This window comes from Oryzias latipes, chromosome 21 (genome assembly GCF_002234675.1).
Source record: "Oryzias latipes chromosome 21, ASM223467v1".
In the NCBI taxonomy this organism is placed as follows: Eukaryota; Metazoa; Chordata; class Actinopteri; order Beloniformes; family Adrianichthyidae; genus Oryzias; species Oryzias latipes.
In genome coordinates, this window is record NC_019879.2 from 2,097,791 (window position 1) to 2,115,722 (window position 17,932).

Below are 17,932 nucleotides of genomic sequence, written 5' to 3' on the forward strand. Positions count from 1 at the left end.
ACTGCCATGCTTTTTTAAAAGAGGTGATCCATATTACATCCATGCCAAATTTGGTGTTTGTACCACAAAATTTGTTTAAAATATCATCTTAACTGGCTTAGCTGGCTTAGTCCAATGAAGAGATGATAAACCACAGCTGATCCCCATGATTTTTTTCTTTATGAGCATCCAAGTTGACATAATGTTGGGGGCAAAAAGCATAACCTACAGGACAGACGTTGAGAAAGAAACAAAACAGCAAATGTCCATTCAGAATACATGACCTGCTAATCCAGTGAAGATTAGCACCTTTAAAAGAAACACGAAAAATGTGTTTGGCTTGCGCTATCTAAAATTTTAGCAATGAAAGGTAATGGTTAGGATATTTAAAATCAATCGTTGTAAACATTTCCTTTAATATAATTTGTTTACACACTTTTTAAACAGAGGTTTCGTATATTACAGTAAAAAATAATCTAATGGCTGACCACTTGCCAAATTATTTTTAAATTCAAACAACGGGTCACAATGTAATTAAATATAATGATATACATGATTGATTAATAGACTCTCATTTCAAGGTAACAAATTAAATTCGATATAAAGTTAGGAACACACTGCAATAAGCCTCATAAAGGAAACTTTTTTATTATTATTATTTTTAAAAACTAGTTTTTCATGGAGCTAATCACCTAGTTTTCAAAAACAGACAAATGGTGGATGTATAAATTAATATTTGTAACTCCAAAAACATTTGTTTTAAAATTGTCCAAATTTATATGAGCTTGTAGGGTCACTGACACCAGCCTTAATAAAGATAGAAAATTAACAGTCATGTCTAATTTTAAAGAATAACTTCTTTAAGTGTTTAGAGATTTCTGTCATTTTAAGTCCATAAATGATTGGATTGCAAAGAGGATTGTACATGATGATCTGGAGTGTCATTATAAAGCGAGCAGTCTTTGAAAAATCTGACTCCAGCCTAATTATAATGATGTCATAAATCATCAAACAAGAATAATTGATTAAAACCAGCAGGTGAGGTAAACAGGTCTGAGCAGCTTTTCTTCTGACTTCTCTACAACTTTTATGAACCACAATGAGAATCTTCACATATGTAAAAATTATCAACAGAATGGGAAAAATAACAATGTTAATCATAGTAACTAAGCCAAATGTTAACAGAGATTTAGAACCTGCACAAAAAAGATAATTTATAGAATTGTTGCAGAAAATACCTTTCAAAGTAAAGCTGCAAAGCTCTGACTTTACATTTCCACCAACAAGAACAAAAAGGTGACAAAAAGGTACAATCCAGGCCAATCCCAGTAAAATAAAGACAGTTCTTTTTCTCATAATGATTGCATATTGCAGAGGTTTACATATGGACACATATCTGTCATAAGACATGGCTGCCAGCAGTAAGAATTCTGATCCGCTTAATGAGTAAAACACAAAAATCTGAAAGAGACAGGCTTGATAAGAGATGACCTGTTCATTAGATAAAAAGTCTGTCAAAAGTTTAGGGTAGATGTTTGTGCTGAAAAGAACAGAGTTAGTCAATAGTGCTGCAATGAAAATGTACATAGGCTCATGAAGGTTCTTGTGAATCACAATCAGAGAAATTATTGTACAATTGCTGCAGACAATCAAAATATAGACAGTTAACATCATAAAGAAATAAAAATACCTGTACTTTTCTATCTCCACATGACCTTTAAGACTTATGTAAGTCACATTCATATTGGTTCCTCAAAATGATAATGAAAAAACAGTCATTCAAACAATAAACAATAAATCAGCACAGTGGGAAAAAATCCTAAAGTTTCAAAGATCTGTGTTGTTGCTCAAACTGGAATCTGTTTATGTCAGAGCTACTATATAACAGATCTATCTTACCCTCTAAGGGTCTCATTTACTCTTTTATGAAAAAAATGCTACCATGTAAACAAACTCATCATAACAACCAAAATGAAACAAGGTTAAAAAAGTCAATCCTCTACTGCATTGAACTCTCAGTACAGCGTCAAGTCTACCCATCTGCAAATAAAGTATATACGTCTGTAGAAAAGCTACATTGACCTGAAGAAAACAGAAAAATCCCCCTGCTGTTAAACATGAAGCAGTGAAGGCCATTTTGGGCAAGATTTCTGTGGCATTATGGTTTCCCTTTGGCTGCGGCCACCAGAAAACTGAAATCAAAAGCACAGGGCTTTCCGACATTGGAAACTGAGACGGCCCTTTAAGAAAAGAGACAACTTTATTACAAATATTACTAAAATTGCTATTCTAAAAAGACACACCCAAAAAGAGTTAACCAAACAGGGCCCGACCACAATGGCGATCACGCCCAACACACCTTCAGCTGCACTCAGCTGTGCGTTCTCCGTTGCGGCGAAACAAACTCAATGCCACGCCTCTTGCGTCAAGTGGCAGTAACTGACGCCAGTCCGAGATGGGGGGACACTGGGCTCTGGTTGGGTCCGGGGGGATAGGAGGCCAGAAAAGGGAGACCCGCATCGACGGCGTTCGATCTGGCTCTGTCATGCCGCTCCAGCGCGTGGACGGACGGCAGTCGCTGAAACGGTGCATGGAGCACACACGATCCCTGGGAGACCCGACAGTTGCACCACTCCTGAGCAACGGTGCACCGAGGAGTCACCGAGTTGGGCAGAGCAGGGACGTGAACAAACAACGGGAAACAAAAAGGATGGTTAGACTTGGAACAGGCGTTATGTGGAAAGATCAACCTCTCACAGCTACCATTTATTAGCCAAACAGTTAAAAAACAGGATTGTTTCAAAAGCATTAATATAAATGCCACTTTAACAGCCTGGTGGGAATTTCTCAAAATATCAAAATCATCAATTCAACCGTGCAAAATGACACCAATCTGGAACAACCCGGACATCCTTATTAACAAAAAAATGATTCACTTCCCAGCTTGGCAAGCAGGGGCATTAAACAACTAGAGCACGTAATTATTGATAGAAGATTCATAACTCCCCAGGAACTTCAAGACAAACATGGAATAAACAACTTCTTGGAATATCAGCAACTTAAATCAAGTATTACTAAAAAGTATAAATTTAAAGACGACGATTTAAAGCTACCAGATGTAGTTACCACTCTGATTAATTTTTCAATGAATAGAACTCTCTCCAAAATATACAAACTTTTATGTAATTTAGATAACAATATTGCCCTTCCAACAAAAAAATGGGATGCAGATTTGAGCATCAGCACAGATGAAAGCTGCCCATCTGCACCTGGGGCTGGGATCGGCCCTTCCCTGGCTCTGGGACGGGACGGGACAACCCTCTCGGGGCCCCCGGTCGCTCTGGGTGTCATCCGCTTCGGCTGCGGGGTCTGGGGTGGTGTGGGGTGGGGGGCTTGTCGGCCCTGTCCTGTGGGGGGGCGTTCTGGGGGGGAGGGGGGAGGGGGGGGGCTAACGGGTCGGGGTCTCCGCTGAGGCAATCAGTGGTTGCCTCGGCCGGTTGGCCTCCTCTGTCCCGTCTAGCCTGCGATGCGCCTTGGGGGGGGGGGGTTACTTGGCAGTGGCCCCGCTCCTATGGTTGCCGTATGGAGTGCCCCCCCCCCTCTTTGGTTTTATTTGCACCTTAGACATGTAGGGTCCTTGGTAGGGGGGGTGCTTGGACATCACTGCAAGCAAGCAGCAGATGTCCTCCTGGCACCCTAACCGCCAATTTTAACCGCACCTTAGACATTTAGGGCCCCTTGGTGGGGAGGGTGGGGGGACATCACTGTGAGTAATCAGGAGATGTCCCCTTAGTGCCCTACTCGCCAATTTTAACTGCACCCCCCTTAGTACACACACCCCTCCCCCTTCAATATATACATTCCAACATAAACACACACACATGCACACACACACCCTCTCAAACACACATACACGCACACACATTTTGCAAGGAAGGGGGGGACCTGGGTCCATCTGTCCCCTACCCCTTCCCTGGTGGGGGGTGCGGGCCCCTTGGCGATGGCAGCCGTGTCCCTTGGGTGCCGGCTCCCTGGGCCCGGCGGTGCTCTCTCCGCACGGTGGGGGGGGTTCATATTACGCCTGAGCCGGGGGTGTTCGTGTCCCTGGGGGGTGGGTCCTGGTCCTTGCCCCTGAGCGCTGGGCCCCGCCAAACTTCCAACATGGCCGAGCCTGGTCGGGCCATATTTATAACACCCCTTGTGGGCCACCCTTTTTTCCCCGGGGTTCCCCCCTCCTGGGCGGGGGCGGCGGGCCCCTGCCTTGCTCCTCCCTGGACCAACCGTGGGCCGGGTGGGTGGCTGCCTGGAGGGCGGAGCGGGTCTCCCTTGGGGGGTCCTGGCTCGTACCTGGGGTTGGGGCGGGGGGATGCCCGGAACTCCTGGGTAGTGGTGGGGTGCTCGTCTGGGGCTGTGGGCGTCCTTCTCCGGTGGGGCCCTGCGTTGGGCTCTTCTGGCGCGGCGGGGGGGCTGCTTTCCTGGCTGGGCTGGGGCGGCGCTCTCTTTCCCTCCGCGCCTCCCTGCTCTCTGGCTCTGGGGATGACAAGATGACATTACGCTGTGACGTCATTTCCGGGTGAGCTATTCCCAGTGCTATTCCCAGTGCTAGCTGTGTGACTGCTGTCCTCTTGTTTGGCATTAGCCTTACTACTATTGCTTACTCTAAGGGTTATCTGGGTTAATATTCACATCTAGTACCTTTTATTAGCGAATTCACCACTGTTAAACCGCTTGCTGTTCACTTTTCTCATTTTGCTAAATAAACCACTTCTCTTTACTTAAACACCGCTAGCCTTAGCTTAGAACCTAGTATGGCCACCACCACTCCTTCCGCCTCTCCTCCTCTCTCCTGCCCCATGTGCCATATGTTTAGTGATGATCCTGCCTCCTTTAGTGAAGATAGGGGTAGGTGTGTTAAGTGTAGTCTTGTGTTAGACTTGGAGGCCAGGCTGGAGCAGTTAGAAGCGCGGCTCCGCACAGTGGAAGCTAAGCCGGCTAGCCAGGTCGTTACTCGTAGCGCGGGCCGCGCTACCAGGGCTAACTTAGCTAGCACCCCAGCGCCCTCCCAACAGCCGGGAGACAGTCAGGGGTTTGTACCGGTTGGGAGGAAACATAGTGCTAAACGCAAAAACTTAGAGCACCCGAGACTCCACGTTAGTAATAGGTTCTCCCCCCTCAGCGACACACCCGCTGAACACTCAACTCTGGTTATAGGCTCTTCTGAAGTTAGAAACGTGGAGCTCCCAGCGGCTACTGTCAGGTGTTATCCGGGGGCCAGAGTTGGTGACATCGAGGGGAACCTTAGGATGTTAGCTCAGAGTAAGTCCAGGTTCCGTCGAGTCGTGATTCACGCAGGCGGTAATGATGCCCGACGGAGACAGTCAGAGGTGGTTAAGTTAAACGTAACTTCGGTGTGTAAACTGGCTAAGACGATGTCCGACACTGTAATTTTCTCTGGTCCCCTGCCGAACTTAGTCAATGATGAAATGTACAGCCGCTTTTCATCATTTAACCGCTGGCTTTCTAGATGGTGCCCAGAAAACGGCGTTGGTTTTGTGGATAACTGGAGCGCGTTTTGGGGGAAGCCCGGTCTCATGCGGAGAGACGGCGTCCATCCCACCCGGGACGGTGCCGCTCTTCTTTCTAGAAACATTTCTGCTAGCCTTAGTCTGTTAACCTGACAATCCAGAGACGAGACCCGGGCGCAGAGCAGCAGTGTAAAACGCTCCTCTGAGCCTCCCTTAGGGTTAGTGCCGGTGCAAAACCCATGCAGGGAAAGTCAAGCAGGTCCAAGCGTTAGCTTATGTGCTGAAAGACAAATGAAAGGAGCGCGTCATAGAAACCTTACAGTGACAGACAGCAGTTCTCACAAGCAGAATTATGATGTCATTAAATGCGGTTTATTAAACATTCGATCCATTTCCTCCAAGTCCCTCTTAGTCAACGAGTTAATTACTGATAACAATCTTAGTCTTTTAGCCTTAACAGAAACTTGGCTCCATCAGGATGACTATGTTAGATTGAATGAAGCAACCCCCCCCACTTATGCTAACTATCAGAAATCCAGGATTTCAGGGAAAGGAGGTGGTTTGGCAGTAATATCACAGTCTAGCTTACTTCTCAGCCCTAAAGTTAAAAATGCTTATAATTCATTTGAAAGCATCATATTGTCTTTAAGTCACCCAAACAGGAAAACTCGAAAACCTGTTTTACTCATAATTATTTATCGCCCCCCCGGCCCATATTCAGAATTTTTAACTGAGTTTTCCGACTTACTATCGACTATTGTCTTAGATTCTGATCAAATTATAATATTAGGGGATTTTAATATTCATGTTGATGACCCCAGTGACTGCCTAGGAAAGGCTTTTGCAGCTTTATTAGATGATGTTGGTTTCACCCAAAGTGTGAATGAACCCACTCACTGTCATAAGCACACCCTGGACCTTGTTCTAACCCATGGGATAGAGATCAGCCAGCTGAGTGTCCTTCCTCTTAACCCCATCATTTCTGATCACTTTCTGATTACCTTCCAGCTTACACTGGAACATCCTTCTGCCCCAGTGAATAAGAAACAGCTTAGAAGAATCTTAACTGACCGTTCTGTGTCTGAGTTTAAACACACAGTTCAGCCAGTACTTAGTGATATTCTGAGAAAATACTCTGAGACCAGCTCCCATAGTATCAGTCCTAGTATAAATGACCACTTTGTTAATGATGCCTTACAAGCCCTCAGGAGTACACTCGATGTTGTTGCCCCCTTGAAACCTAAGTTCGTCAGACAAAACCGAGTAGCACCGTGGTTTAACGCTGAAACTCGTTCTCTTAAACGAGAAACCCGTAAGTTGGAAAGAGAATGGCGCCGCTCCGGTTCAGAGCAGTCTCTGGATATCTGGAAACATAGCCTATTAAATTATAAAAAAGCTCTGCGTAGAGCTAGAAGCCAGTACTATTCAACCTTAATATCAGAGAATGGAAACAATCCAAGATTTCTTTTTAGCACTATAGCTAAATTAACTCGCAGTCAGAGCTCAGTAGAACCACATGTTCCTGTTTCTCTCAGCTCTGATGATTTTCTTACATTTTTCGATAGTAAAATCTCAAATATTAGACATAAGTTAAATCAAGTTATTCCTACTATCAGCCCAGAACAGGCTGAAGCGGTAGAAATGGAGGCATCCATAGAAACCTCTGTAACATTAGACTGCTTCACTGCTGTGGATCAAGCGGAAATAACATCAATTATTACGTCCTCCAAATCCTCAACGTGTCTGTTAGACCCAATTCCCACTAGACTTTTTAAAGAAACTTTTCCCCTAATTAATGATCCCATATTAACAATGATAAATGCCTCTCTGGAAACGGGTTACGTGCCACAGTCTTTTAAATATGCAGTTGTTAAACCTCTTCTGAAAAAGCCCAGTTTGGATCCTAGCATCTTGGCCAACTATAGACCGATATCAAACCTGCCCTTTATTTCTAAAATCCTAGAAAGAGTTGTAGTTAAGCAGCTTTACTGCCACCTACAGGACAACAGCCACTTTGAAGACTTTCAGTCGGGGTTTAGACCTCACCACAGTACGGAAACTGCACTAGTTAGAGTCTCTAATGACTTGTTATTGGCCTCAGAAAAGGGACTACTTTCTATTCTGGTCCTGTTGGACCTCAGTGCTGCCTTTGACACTATCGACCACGGTATTTTACTCCATAGATTAGAGCAGGACATAGGGATCAGAGGATCTGCTCTCCAGTGGTTTAAATCCTATCTGTCTGATAGGTATCAGTTCGTTAATGTAAATGGCCATTCCTCTCAGTGCACTCGAGTCAACTATGGAGTCCCACAGGGCTCAGTCTTGGGACCGATCCTGTTTACGCTTTATATGTTACCCCTAGGAAACATAATCAGGAAACACAGCATTAATTTTCATTGTTATGCCGACGATACGCAGTTGTATTTATCCATGAAGCCTGACCAGAATGACCAGATAGAGAAACTGAACGCCTGCATCAGTGACATCAAGACCTGGATGACAATTAATTACCTCCTCTTGAACCCAGAAAAAACTGAGGTCATTATACTTGGTCCTAAAAACCTCAGAGATGCTCTGTCTGCTCAGATAGTCTCCCTGGATGGTATAAGTATAGCCCCCAATTCCACAGTTAGAAACCTTGGGGTTTTACTTGACCAGGATTTATCATTTAAGGCTCATATATCTCAGGCGTGTAGAACTGCCTTTTTTCACCTGCGGAATATTGCTAAGATCAGAAATATAATTTCTAAGAGTGATGCTGAAAAACTCATCCATGCATTTGTTACGTCGAGGCTGGATTACTGTAACTCCTTGTTAGCAGCGTGTCCTAAGAGTTCCTTAAGAAGTCTCCAGCTTGTTCAGAACGCAGCTGCTAGATTGTTAGCTGGAACCAGCAGAAGAGATCACATCACTCCTGTGTTAGTTTCGCTCCATTGGCTCCCAGTTGATTCTAGAATTAAGTTCAAGATCCTCCTGTTAACCTATAAGGCCTTACATGGAATGGCCCCGTCCTATATTAAGGACCTCATAGTCCCTTACCAACCAATCAGAACACTTCGCTCGCAAAATGCAGGACTGCTTGTGGTTCCTAGAATTGGTAAAAGTACGGTTGGAGGTAGAGCGTTTAGCCACCAAGCCCCTGTCTTATGGAATAAACTCCCAGCTCATGTAAGAGAGGCCGACTCAGTTTCTACATTCAAAGCTAGACTGAAAACATTCCTCTTTGGACAGGCTTATTGTCAGACTAGTTAGTATTCAGAGATTATTTAACTTAATGTTAGTTTGTTTAAATTAAACTTAATAATAACTATTTCTTTTAAAAGGCTGCTAGAAGTTGAAGCTGGGGTAACTATGGTACACTGGGGTTCTGTCCTCTTTCCTTTTTTACTTCTACCCTTCCTCTCCTCTATTCTTGATCATAATTTATCATTTAGTTCTCCATGCCTCTGTTTGGTGCAGTGCGATTCATGTATTGTCCCTCTTTTCCTCTCCCCTCCTGGGGAGTGGGAGTGCTTCCAGACTCCAGTTGGCTCATCCGTGCTCCAGTTCCTGACCGTTTACCTCGCCTTTGCTCCTGCTCCTACACCTGGCTGTGGATCCTGCCTCTGGCTCATCTCTGGCTCGTCTCTGCTCTGTACCTGACCGAGTACCTCGTCTCTGCTCCTGCTCCTACACCTGGCTGTGGTTCCTGTCTCCGGCTCGACTCGCGCCTTTGACTGTCCCCACAACCACGGCTGGATGAAGCTCGTCTGCTGGACTTTTATATATGTAGTTGTAGATTTAGATAAGTTAATTCTTCTCTAAGATTTCTGGTAAATCGCCTGTCCGTCCTGGGGGAGGATCCCTCCTTCATGTGGGCACCCCTGAGGTTTCTTCGTTTTTTCCGGAATCCGGTTTTTTTGGGAGTTTTTCCTTACCGCGAAGGGGGGTCTAAGGGCAGGGATGCCAGTATAGCTTAGTCAGTTTGTTAGTTCATTTTAGTATTTTTCTATTGAACTCTTTGTATTCGTGATCCTTTTGATTTCATGTTTTACTTCGAAGCCCATCGAGACGACTGTTGTTGTGATTTTGGGCTATACAAATAAAATTGAAATTGAAATTGAAAATTGAAAATTGAAATTGGGGGCCTCGCGGCGGTCCTGCTGGCCCTGGCCTGGGTGGCGGTCTTGGTCGCCCGGGGGGCGGTTGTTCCCTGCCTGTTCCCGTGTGGCGTTGGGGGAATTCCGGCTGCCGCTGCTGCTGCGGCGGGGGTCTGGGTGTGGGGGTGGCTGGGCGCTTCTCCTCCTTCTTTTCACATTCCACCATCCATTTTAGAAGAACATAAACGCTCACCTGAGCACAGGTGTTAGCTCACCTTTGCACTTATAGTTTGCATGATTGAATGAATGAAAGATTTCACACTAGTTGGTTTAAAGGCATAAGTATGCGTGTGTGAACACTATCTGTTTTGTGTACATGTTGACATGAGAACATTTCTTGCAGCTAGCAGGTTTGTTGATAACATTTGAGTCTGTGTGAACAGGCCCCGCCCTTTTTGTACTACATTTGAACTGTACCGTAACGATAAAAAACCAGTAAACCTGTCTGCTCTATGCTGCTTCATGGTCTTACCCCCCCCTCTCACTATCACCCCCCCCCCCCCCTCTGACATCCCTCCCTCTTCTTCCCTTCTTTTCCTTTTCCGTCCTCTTTTCGGTCCAACACCAAAGATTTTCAATCATGGTTGAAGATTAAAAAAAAAAAAAAAAAAGGAAACAAAAAGGAAACGGCAGCACCTGCTCGCGCAGCTCGGGAGGACTACCCACAGGAGTCGCATAAGCGGCCAAACAGTCTGTGATCTGGCTGTGGTTAGGGCCCAAAACACAGCCAGAGGCTGCACACCTGCTGCACCTCACAACCTGGAAGCAGCAGTTCTCAGGCTGATCCTCTCTGACAGTGAAGCTTTTATCAGCCCTCTGCTGATGAAGTAGCTGGTTTGCCAGGTGATCTTAATCTAGTGGCCCTCTGCCTGCCACACCATAATAGGAACAGTACTTGCTCCTCATAGCATCTTTGACTGTTTTTACAAGTGTACAGGATTTGTAAATCTATTTCAAAGGGTTATTAGTTTAGATTGTACAACCTAAAAAATCTCTGCATGATGGAGGTTCATAGAAGACTTGTTGTCATGGTGCCTCTGGCAGTTTTCTCTTCCCCCTCCCCTCCCCTCTCTGCTCTGCCTTCCTGATTGGACCCAGGTGTGGACACTCACCTCATCACCAGCCAGCTCTATTTAAGAGGATCCTTCACCAGGATTCATCGCCTTTGAAACTCTCAAAAACAGACTCACACACATGAGAATCTGTTGAACCATAAGAGACTATGTGCACAGGCGAGAAGGATTGTTAAAAAGGAGAAAAGGGAGTACTGGAGGGGTAGGGATGGGAATAGAAGCCCCATGAAGCCTCATTGGGGTTCATGTAATTGTGCCGGAAAAATGAACCACCCATTCAGGGCTTCGAAACCACACAAAACAGTGGCATCTGGTGGCGGACTGGACATATTTCGACATGTTTCAACAAAGCTCCTTGTAACACTTCAATGTGGAAATGATGATGAAAAAAAGTAAAACAGAACAATGTTGTTAATGATGATAAAAAAAACATAAAACAACACAACATGTGACGTTTTCTGTGAGAAGTGCTTGACACAGCAAAATACACATCACATGAAGAAAAAAATGAACGCAAAAAATAAACGTATAAGGCTAGGCTCAAACCTAAGACCTCTAGATCTAAGGACCACTGACTATTCCACTGAACTATCTTTACTGACAAGGTACTGACATGCCATTGTAGATTCACTCCAGTGTTTTTTTTCAATACACAACATTCTTAGTGTATTGGTTTATTAGGAAAAACCGAGTTGAAATGATCCTGAGCCACAGAACGTTTTTTACTAGGAGTCATGGTAAAGTGCAATGAACTGACGCTGATTCCAAAACAAATGAAACAATAGAACTGGTCGGGAAACGTTCAGGATTCATTTCGCATTTCTGGAGAATAGCGCGCCCAACTGTTCAAAACACAAGTGACATCTGAAGCGTGGTTCGACCAAACGAAGCATTTGGCGCGTCATCAACCACGTGATCTGCGCTAGTTGACACACGCCCCGAAACATTGTGCCGAAACACTCTGTTTCATGAAGGTGAACCGCGCGCCAAAGCGCCCTGTCAAACGGGCATCCGTATGGAGGGGTTTTTGTGATATAATTGGTCGAAAAACTCCGGTTTGTAAGGTTTGGGGAATGATTAGGGAAATGAAGGGTATAAGAAGGGAGTTACAATATCCAGTATTAAAAATGGGTGATGACCTGGCGATATCGGATACGGACAAAGCTGAAATGTTGCCTAAAACCTTTGTGAGAGGTCAAAGTAATAAGAATTTGTTGGGATATAGGAAAGGGAGGAGAGAGGAAATTAGGGAACGGCACTGCAAGGAATTTGATGGTAACACTTATTTGAATGCTATGGATGCTCCGTTTATATACTTTAAATTGGATTTAGCACTGCATAAATCTAAAATTACATCACCAGGTAGGGATGGTATAAATTATGTATGTTAAAGCATTTAGGTGGGAAAATGAAGTTGAAATTATTGGACATGTATAATAGAATCTGGTGTAAATTGCCGACAAATTGGAAAGAGGCTGTGGTCATTCTTATATTAAAACCTGGGAAAGATCCGAGCAAAATGTAATGGAAAGAATGATAAATGAGAGATTGTCTTATTACTTGGAAAGTAAAAATTTATTGTCCCAATATCGGAATGGTTTTAGGTAAGGTCGAGGAACAATGGACCCTGTAGTCTGCCTAGAAGCAGACATTAGGAAAGCCTAAGTAGATAAAGAATATTTGGTAGCAGTATTTTTTGATATAGAAAAGGCTTATGATATGGTCTGGAAAGAGGGTTTATTGATAAAATTAGGTTGGTTAGGACTTCATGGAAGAATTTTACAATTGGATTAAGGTTTTTTTATGTGATAGATATGTTCAAGTTAGGATAGAAAGTCTTTTTCTAACAGGTATGTAGTGGATAATGGAACCCCACAAGGAAGTGTGATTGGCCCTGTGCTGTTTTCAATTATGATTAATGATATCTTTAATTCCATTGGATGCAAATTTGGAAAAGCAAAATTTGCAGATGATGGAGCCTTGTGGAAGAGGGGAAGGAATATTAGTTATGTGGAGAGAAAGATACAAGACACTATCACGGAGGTGGAAAACTGGTCATATGATTGTGAATTCAAATTTTCAGTGACTAAAACAAAATGCATGGTATTTATTTGGAAACGTGATACTGTTTTGAACTTGAAATTATTTGGAGAAGCAATGGAGCAAGTGCATAGTTTTAGATATCTGGGAGTTATATTTGATACAAAGTTGAAATGGAGAGAGACTATTGATAGTATAGTAGGGAGATGTAAGAAAGTCATAAATATAATGAGATGCTTGAAAGGTACTGGGTGGAGAGCTAGTGCACAGGCTTTAAAACAAATATATATTACAATGATTAGGTCAGTCACATATTATGGAATTATTGTTTACAATACAGCTTGCAAAACGCTGTTACATAAGATAGAGGTCATCCAAAGTCAGGCATTGAGAATATGTACTGGGGCTATGAGGTCAACTCCTGCTGTGTAATTACAAGTTGAAATAGGGGATCCACCATTGAATCTCAGAATTAAACAACTGCTGCTTAATTATTGGGTGAAGATACAGGGTTGTGTAGACGTAGAACACATGGTTAGGAGAGCTACTGCTCCTTGTTGGGAAAGTGGTAGTGGGACAAACAAAATTTTTGCTTGGAAATTAGCTAGATTAGCGAGAGAAGCAAACATTCATGGAAAAACCCTAGTTAAGACGTTTTTGGAACAGACCACTCCTTTCTGGGTTTTTCCAACCATACAAGTGGATTTGTATCTCCACAGGACGATGGAGGGTAGCTATGGAAGCAATTGTGAAGCATAAATAAAAAGCAAAGCCAAAAGCAGAAATGCTTTTTCATTTTCAAAATGAAGCTGCATTTTTTGACTCAGAATTAAAATGAAAAAGCAATCCACCAAAATGCTTTTTCATTTCCTTCCTCAACACAGCTTATTCTGTCACTTAATTAAAATTAAAATGGTATTTGACATTTCATTTTCAAGACGTTCTCTGGTAAATGTGTAGCAAAATGCATTTAGAAATGTCTAATTTGACATTTAAAATGGATTAATAGGCATGCTTTTTCATTTTCAAAATGATCAAAGTATTGGACAGGCGATTTACCAGAACTCATAGAGAAGAATTAACTTATCTAACTCTAAAACTACTTATTGAAAGTGGATTCATATTTATTTATTTGGTGATTTATATTTATTTTGTTAATGTTAAAATATACAATTTTAGGTATACTAGTATGTTGTCCCCGCGGCAATTGTGTGGGGGGTTAGGGTTGGCGCGAAACATTTTCTTTTTCCTGGGGGGGGGCTTGCAAAAAATTGAGAAGCACTGGTCTAAAGCAAAAGAAAACGATTGAAAAAATAAGTCTGTCAAATGATAAATAGAGGTTTATCAACCTCATCTAGGTTAGATCTTCTCAGGGCCATTAAAGTGTTTCTAGCAATGGAAGCGTAGGCTGTAGAAGTTGGTCCCTATTTGTTGAGGTTGTTGAAAGGTTTGACAAGACCTTGGATGTTGCTGAGACATTGTTTTAACACAAAGGTACATTTGGGTTATTAATTTATTCATAGTGCATACACTTATTCACCACACTGTATTTTAATATGGTGTGTAGCTATTTTTCGATAGATGAATACTGGACATTTACACTGACTTGGTCCCCCAAGTCACCATGAAGTCCCATAGATTTATCCAAACAGAATTGTTGGGTTACTCAATGATGAAGTCTTCAGCCAGGATGAAGCCCCAGAGGATTGAAGAAAACTGAGAAGAAATAAACAAATGACCAGGGTGCAGGCAGTCTTCAGAGCTTCCAACATGTTCAACAGGGTTGTTGATCAAACAGGTTTCAGGTAACAGGCCACAACATACAGCACAAAGCCCTCATCTCTCACAAACATTCAATCCCCAGCATTTTATTTCCTGACACCAGCCAACTACTTTTTTTGGGAACAAATGTAGGACTATTCCCAGCCTAAAGTGCAAAGCTGATACAGAAAGAACTAAAGAAGTATCCCAAAATATATAGATTGACCATTGTCTTAACAGAAAAATAACACTACAAGAAAAACAGAAGAAAGTTATTCTACGCTCTGCTTCTCTTCCTCCCCATAGAGGAGTTATTAATATTTGTAACTCCAAAAACGATTGTGTTTTAGAATTTCCTAAATATGTAAGAGCTTGTATGGTCACTGACACCAGCCTTAATAAAGATAGAAAATTAAAAGTCATGTCTACCTTTATACAATAACTTTTTCAAGTGTTTATAGATTTCTGTCATTTTTAGTCCATAAATGATTGGATTGCAAAGAGGATTGTACATGATCATCTGCAGTGTTATTATAAAGCGAGCAATCTTTGAAAAATCTGACTCCAGCCTAATTATAATTATGTCATAAGTCATCAAACAAGAATAATTGATTAAAACCAGCAGGTGAGGTAAACAGGTCTGAGCAGCTTTTCTTCTGACTTCTCTACAACTTTTATAAACCACTGTGAGGATCTTTACATATGTAAAAATTACAAACAGCATGGGAAGAATACCAATGTTAAACAAAGTAACTAAGCCAAATGTTAACAGAGCTTTAGAACCTGCACAGAAAAGATAATTTATAGAATTGTTGCAGAAAATACCTTTCAATGTAAAGCTGCAAAGTTCCAAGTTTGCATTTCCAACAACAGCAACAACAAGGTGACTAAAAGGTACGATCCAGGCCAATCCCAGTAAAATAAAGACAGTTCTTTTTCTCATAATGATTGCATATTGCAGAGGTTTACATATGGACACATATCTGTCATAAGACATGGCTGCCAGCAGTAAGAATTCTGATCCGCATAATGAGTAAAACACAAAAATCTGAAAGAGACAGGCTTGATAAGAGATGACCTGTTCATTAGATAAAAAGTCTGTCAAAAGTTTAGGGTAGATGTTTGTGCTGAAAAGAACAGAGTTGATCAATAGTCCTGCAATGAAAATGTACATAGGCTCATGAAGGTTCTTGTGAATCACAATCAGAGAAATTATTGTACAATTGCTGCAGACAATCAAAATATAAACAGTTAACATCATAAAGAAATAAAAATACCTGTACTTTTCTATATCCACATGACCTTTAAGACTTATGTATGTCACATTCATATCTATTCCTCAAAATGATAATGAAAAAACAGTAATTCAAACAATAATAAATCAGCACAGTTGGAAAAAAGCCTAAAGTTTCAAAGATCTGTGTTGTTGCTCAAACTGGAATCTGTTTATGTCAGAGCTACTATATAACAGATCTATCTTACCCTCTAAGGGTCTCATTTACTCTGTCATGAAAAAAGAAATGCCACCATGTAAACAAACTCATCATAACAACCAAAATGAAACAAGGTTAAAAAAAGGTTGATCCTCTACTGCATTGAACTCTCAGTACAGCTTCAAGTCTACCCAACTGCAATTAAACCATATACGTCTGGAAAAAAGCTACATTGACCTGAAGAAAACAGTTGAGTGAAACTAAGAAATGATCCCCCTGCTGTTAAACAAGAAGCAGTGGAGGCCATGATAGGAACAGAACTTGTTCCTGATAGCACCTTTGACTTTTTTTTACAAGTAGACAGGATTTGTAAATCTATTTCAAAGAGTTATCAGTATAGCTTGCAGAACCTGAAAATCAGTGGCTCACAAGAAATGATTGACAATTTGACTAGATAAGGAGTGATTTCTGTGATTTACTCAGAAAAGATTCTGGCAAACTTTAATGTAATTTAAAAAGAACAAGGAGCACTCTCTAAAACACAGGTTCTCAAAGTGTGGCCCAGGGGTCAATTGCGGCCTGCGGGAAGATTTTTTGTGGCCCTCAATAAAAGAGAGCCAGAGCAGGTTCCTTTGAGGAAAAACGTTGTGTTGGCGAGGAGAAAGAGCACTTTAAGCTAAGTGGACAAATACTTACTTTGTCGTACCTCATTGGCTGGATAATGTCATGTCCCTTATTAGCAAGCAGGTAAATCCAATGCTCAAAATATTCAATGCAAATCGTCTCTATGTTACAAATCCTAAAAACTATGACCAATTTACCAACGAGGACTGCAACAATAATCTCTAACAAATACAACAAGGCTATGCTGCACAGGAGATGTTTACAAAAATTGCGACATCCAGTGAAGCAGTGACAGAAGCTTGTAGCTACGTTGTGGCTTTGGAAATGGCTTGGCGTAGCAAGCCCTTAAGTGACCGGGAGTTTGTAACAAGAATGTATGCTGAAAGTAGCTGACATTGTTTGTCCAAAGCAAAAGAAAACGTTTCAAATTAAACAATTACTAAACGAGTAGAAGATCTGCAGGCAGCAACCTCCAACCACAACTGGAAAGACATCTGGAGGGTCTGGTTTATTTGGCCCTTCGCTACAAAAACTTTGAGAACCCCTGCTTTAAACACTGTGTGATATGAATAGATGGTTATCAACCTTATCTAGGCTAGATCTTCTCAGGGCTATTAAAGTATTTCTAACACTGGAAGCCTGGGCTGTTGAAGTTGGTCCCTATTGTTGAGGTTGTTGAAGGGTTTGACAAGACCTTGGATGTTGCTGAGACATCACTGCACAAAAACCCCCAGAATCAAGACATACATTTGAACGGACACTTCAGAAATACCCAAAACCGGGTAATCTATGGTGGATACTCTCTGGATATGGCGTTTTCTAAGTTCATGTACTGAGCATATCAACTGCAAATATGGTCCATTTTTCTTCTGATAAAATCTGAAGATGAGATTCTCTTCAGATATCAGATGCGTCACTAGTGATATCCAAGGTCAGAATATTTCCAGATTCTATCCGTGTCTAATCTCTTGATATCTGATGTCCGTTTACCAGTCATATCTGAAGTTAGGATTTGGAACATTAACAATTCTGTAGCTTAACTCCAGATAATTCCAGATATGACTTCAGGTCATATTCGGAACTTGGACATGACCAAAATAAGACACAACCAGCATCTTCTGCCCGGATATCTTCAGATATGCTGCCTGTCTGGATATGCACCAGAAATGGTCCAGATTCTTTTGATTTTAAGAGAGTATCCCAAAAGATATGTATGGCTTCTGGCTCTTTTCACGCAGTGCATTGTTTCAACACCAAGGGACATTTGGGTTATTAATTTATTCATAGTACATACACTTTTTCACCACACTGTATTTTAAAATGGTGTGTAGCTATTTTTTGCTAGATGAATACTG

General features: G+C 42.0%; 2 protein-coding genes across 2 annotated transcripts; both read right to left on the bottom strand.

The window, feature by feature from the left end:
* Window positions 1–804: 804 nt before the first annotated feature.
* Window positions 805–1,755, bottom strand: LOC110014221 (olfactory receptor 51E1-like). Its single transcript, XM_023950961.1, has one exon. The coding sequence runs from the start codon at window positions 1,720–1,722 to the stop codon at window positions 805–807; it is 918 nt and encodes a 305-aa protein (XP_023806729.1). The 5' UTR covers window positions 1,723–1,755.
* A 13,177-nt stretch (window positions 1,756–14,932) lies between these two features.
* Window positions 14,933–15,850, bottom strand: LOC110017407 (olfactory receptor 11A1-like). The gene has a single exon (XM_020713175.2). The coding sequence runs from the start codon at window positions 15,848–15,850 to the stop codon at window positions 14,933–14,935; it is 918 nt and encodes a 305-aa protein (XP_020568834.2).
* Between the last annotated feature and the right edge of the window lie 2,082 nt (window positions 15,851–17,932).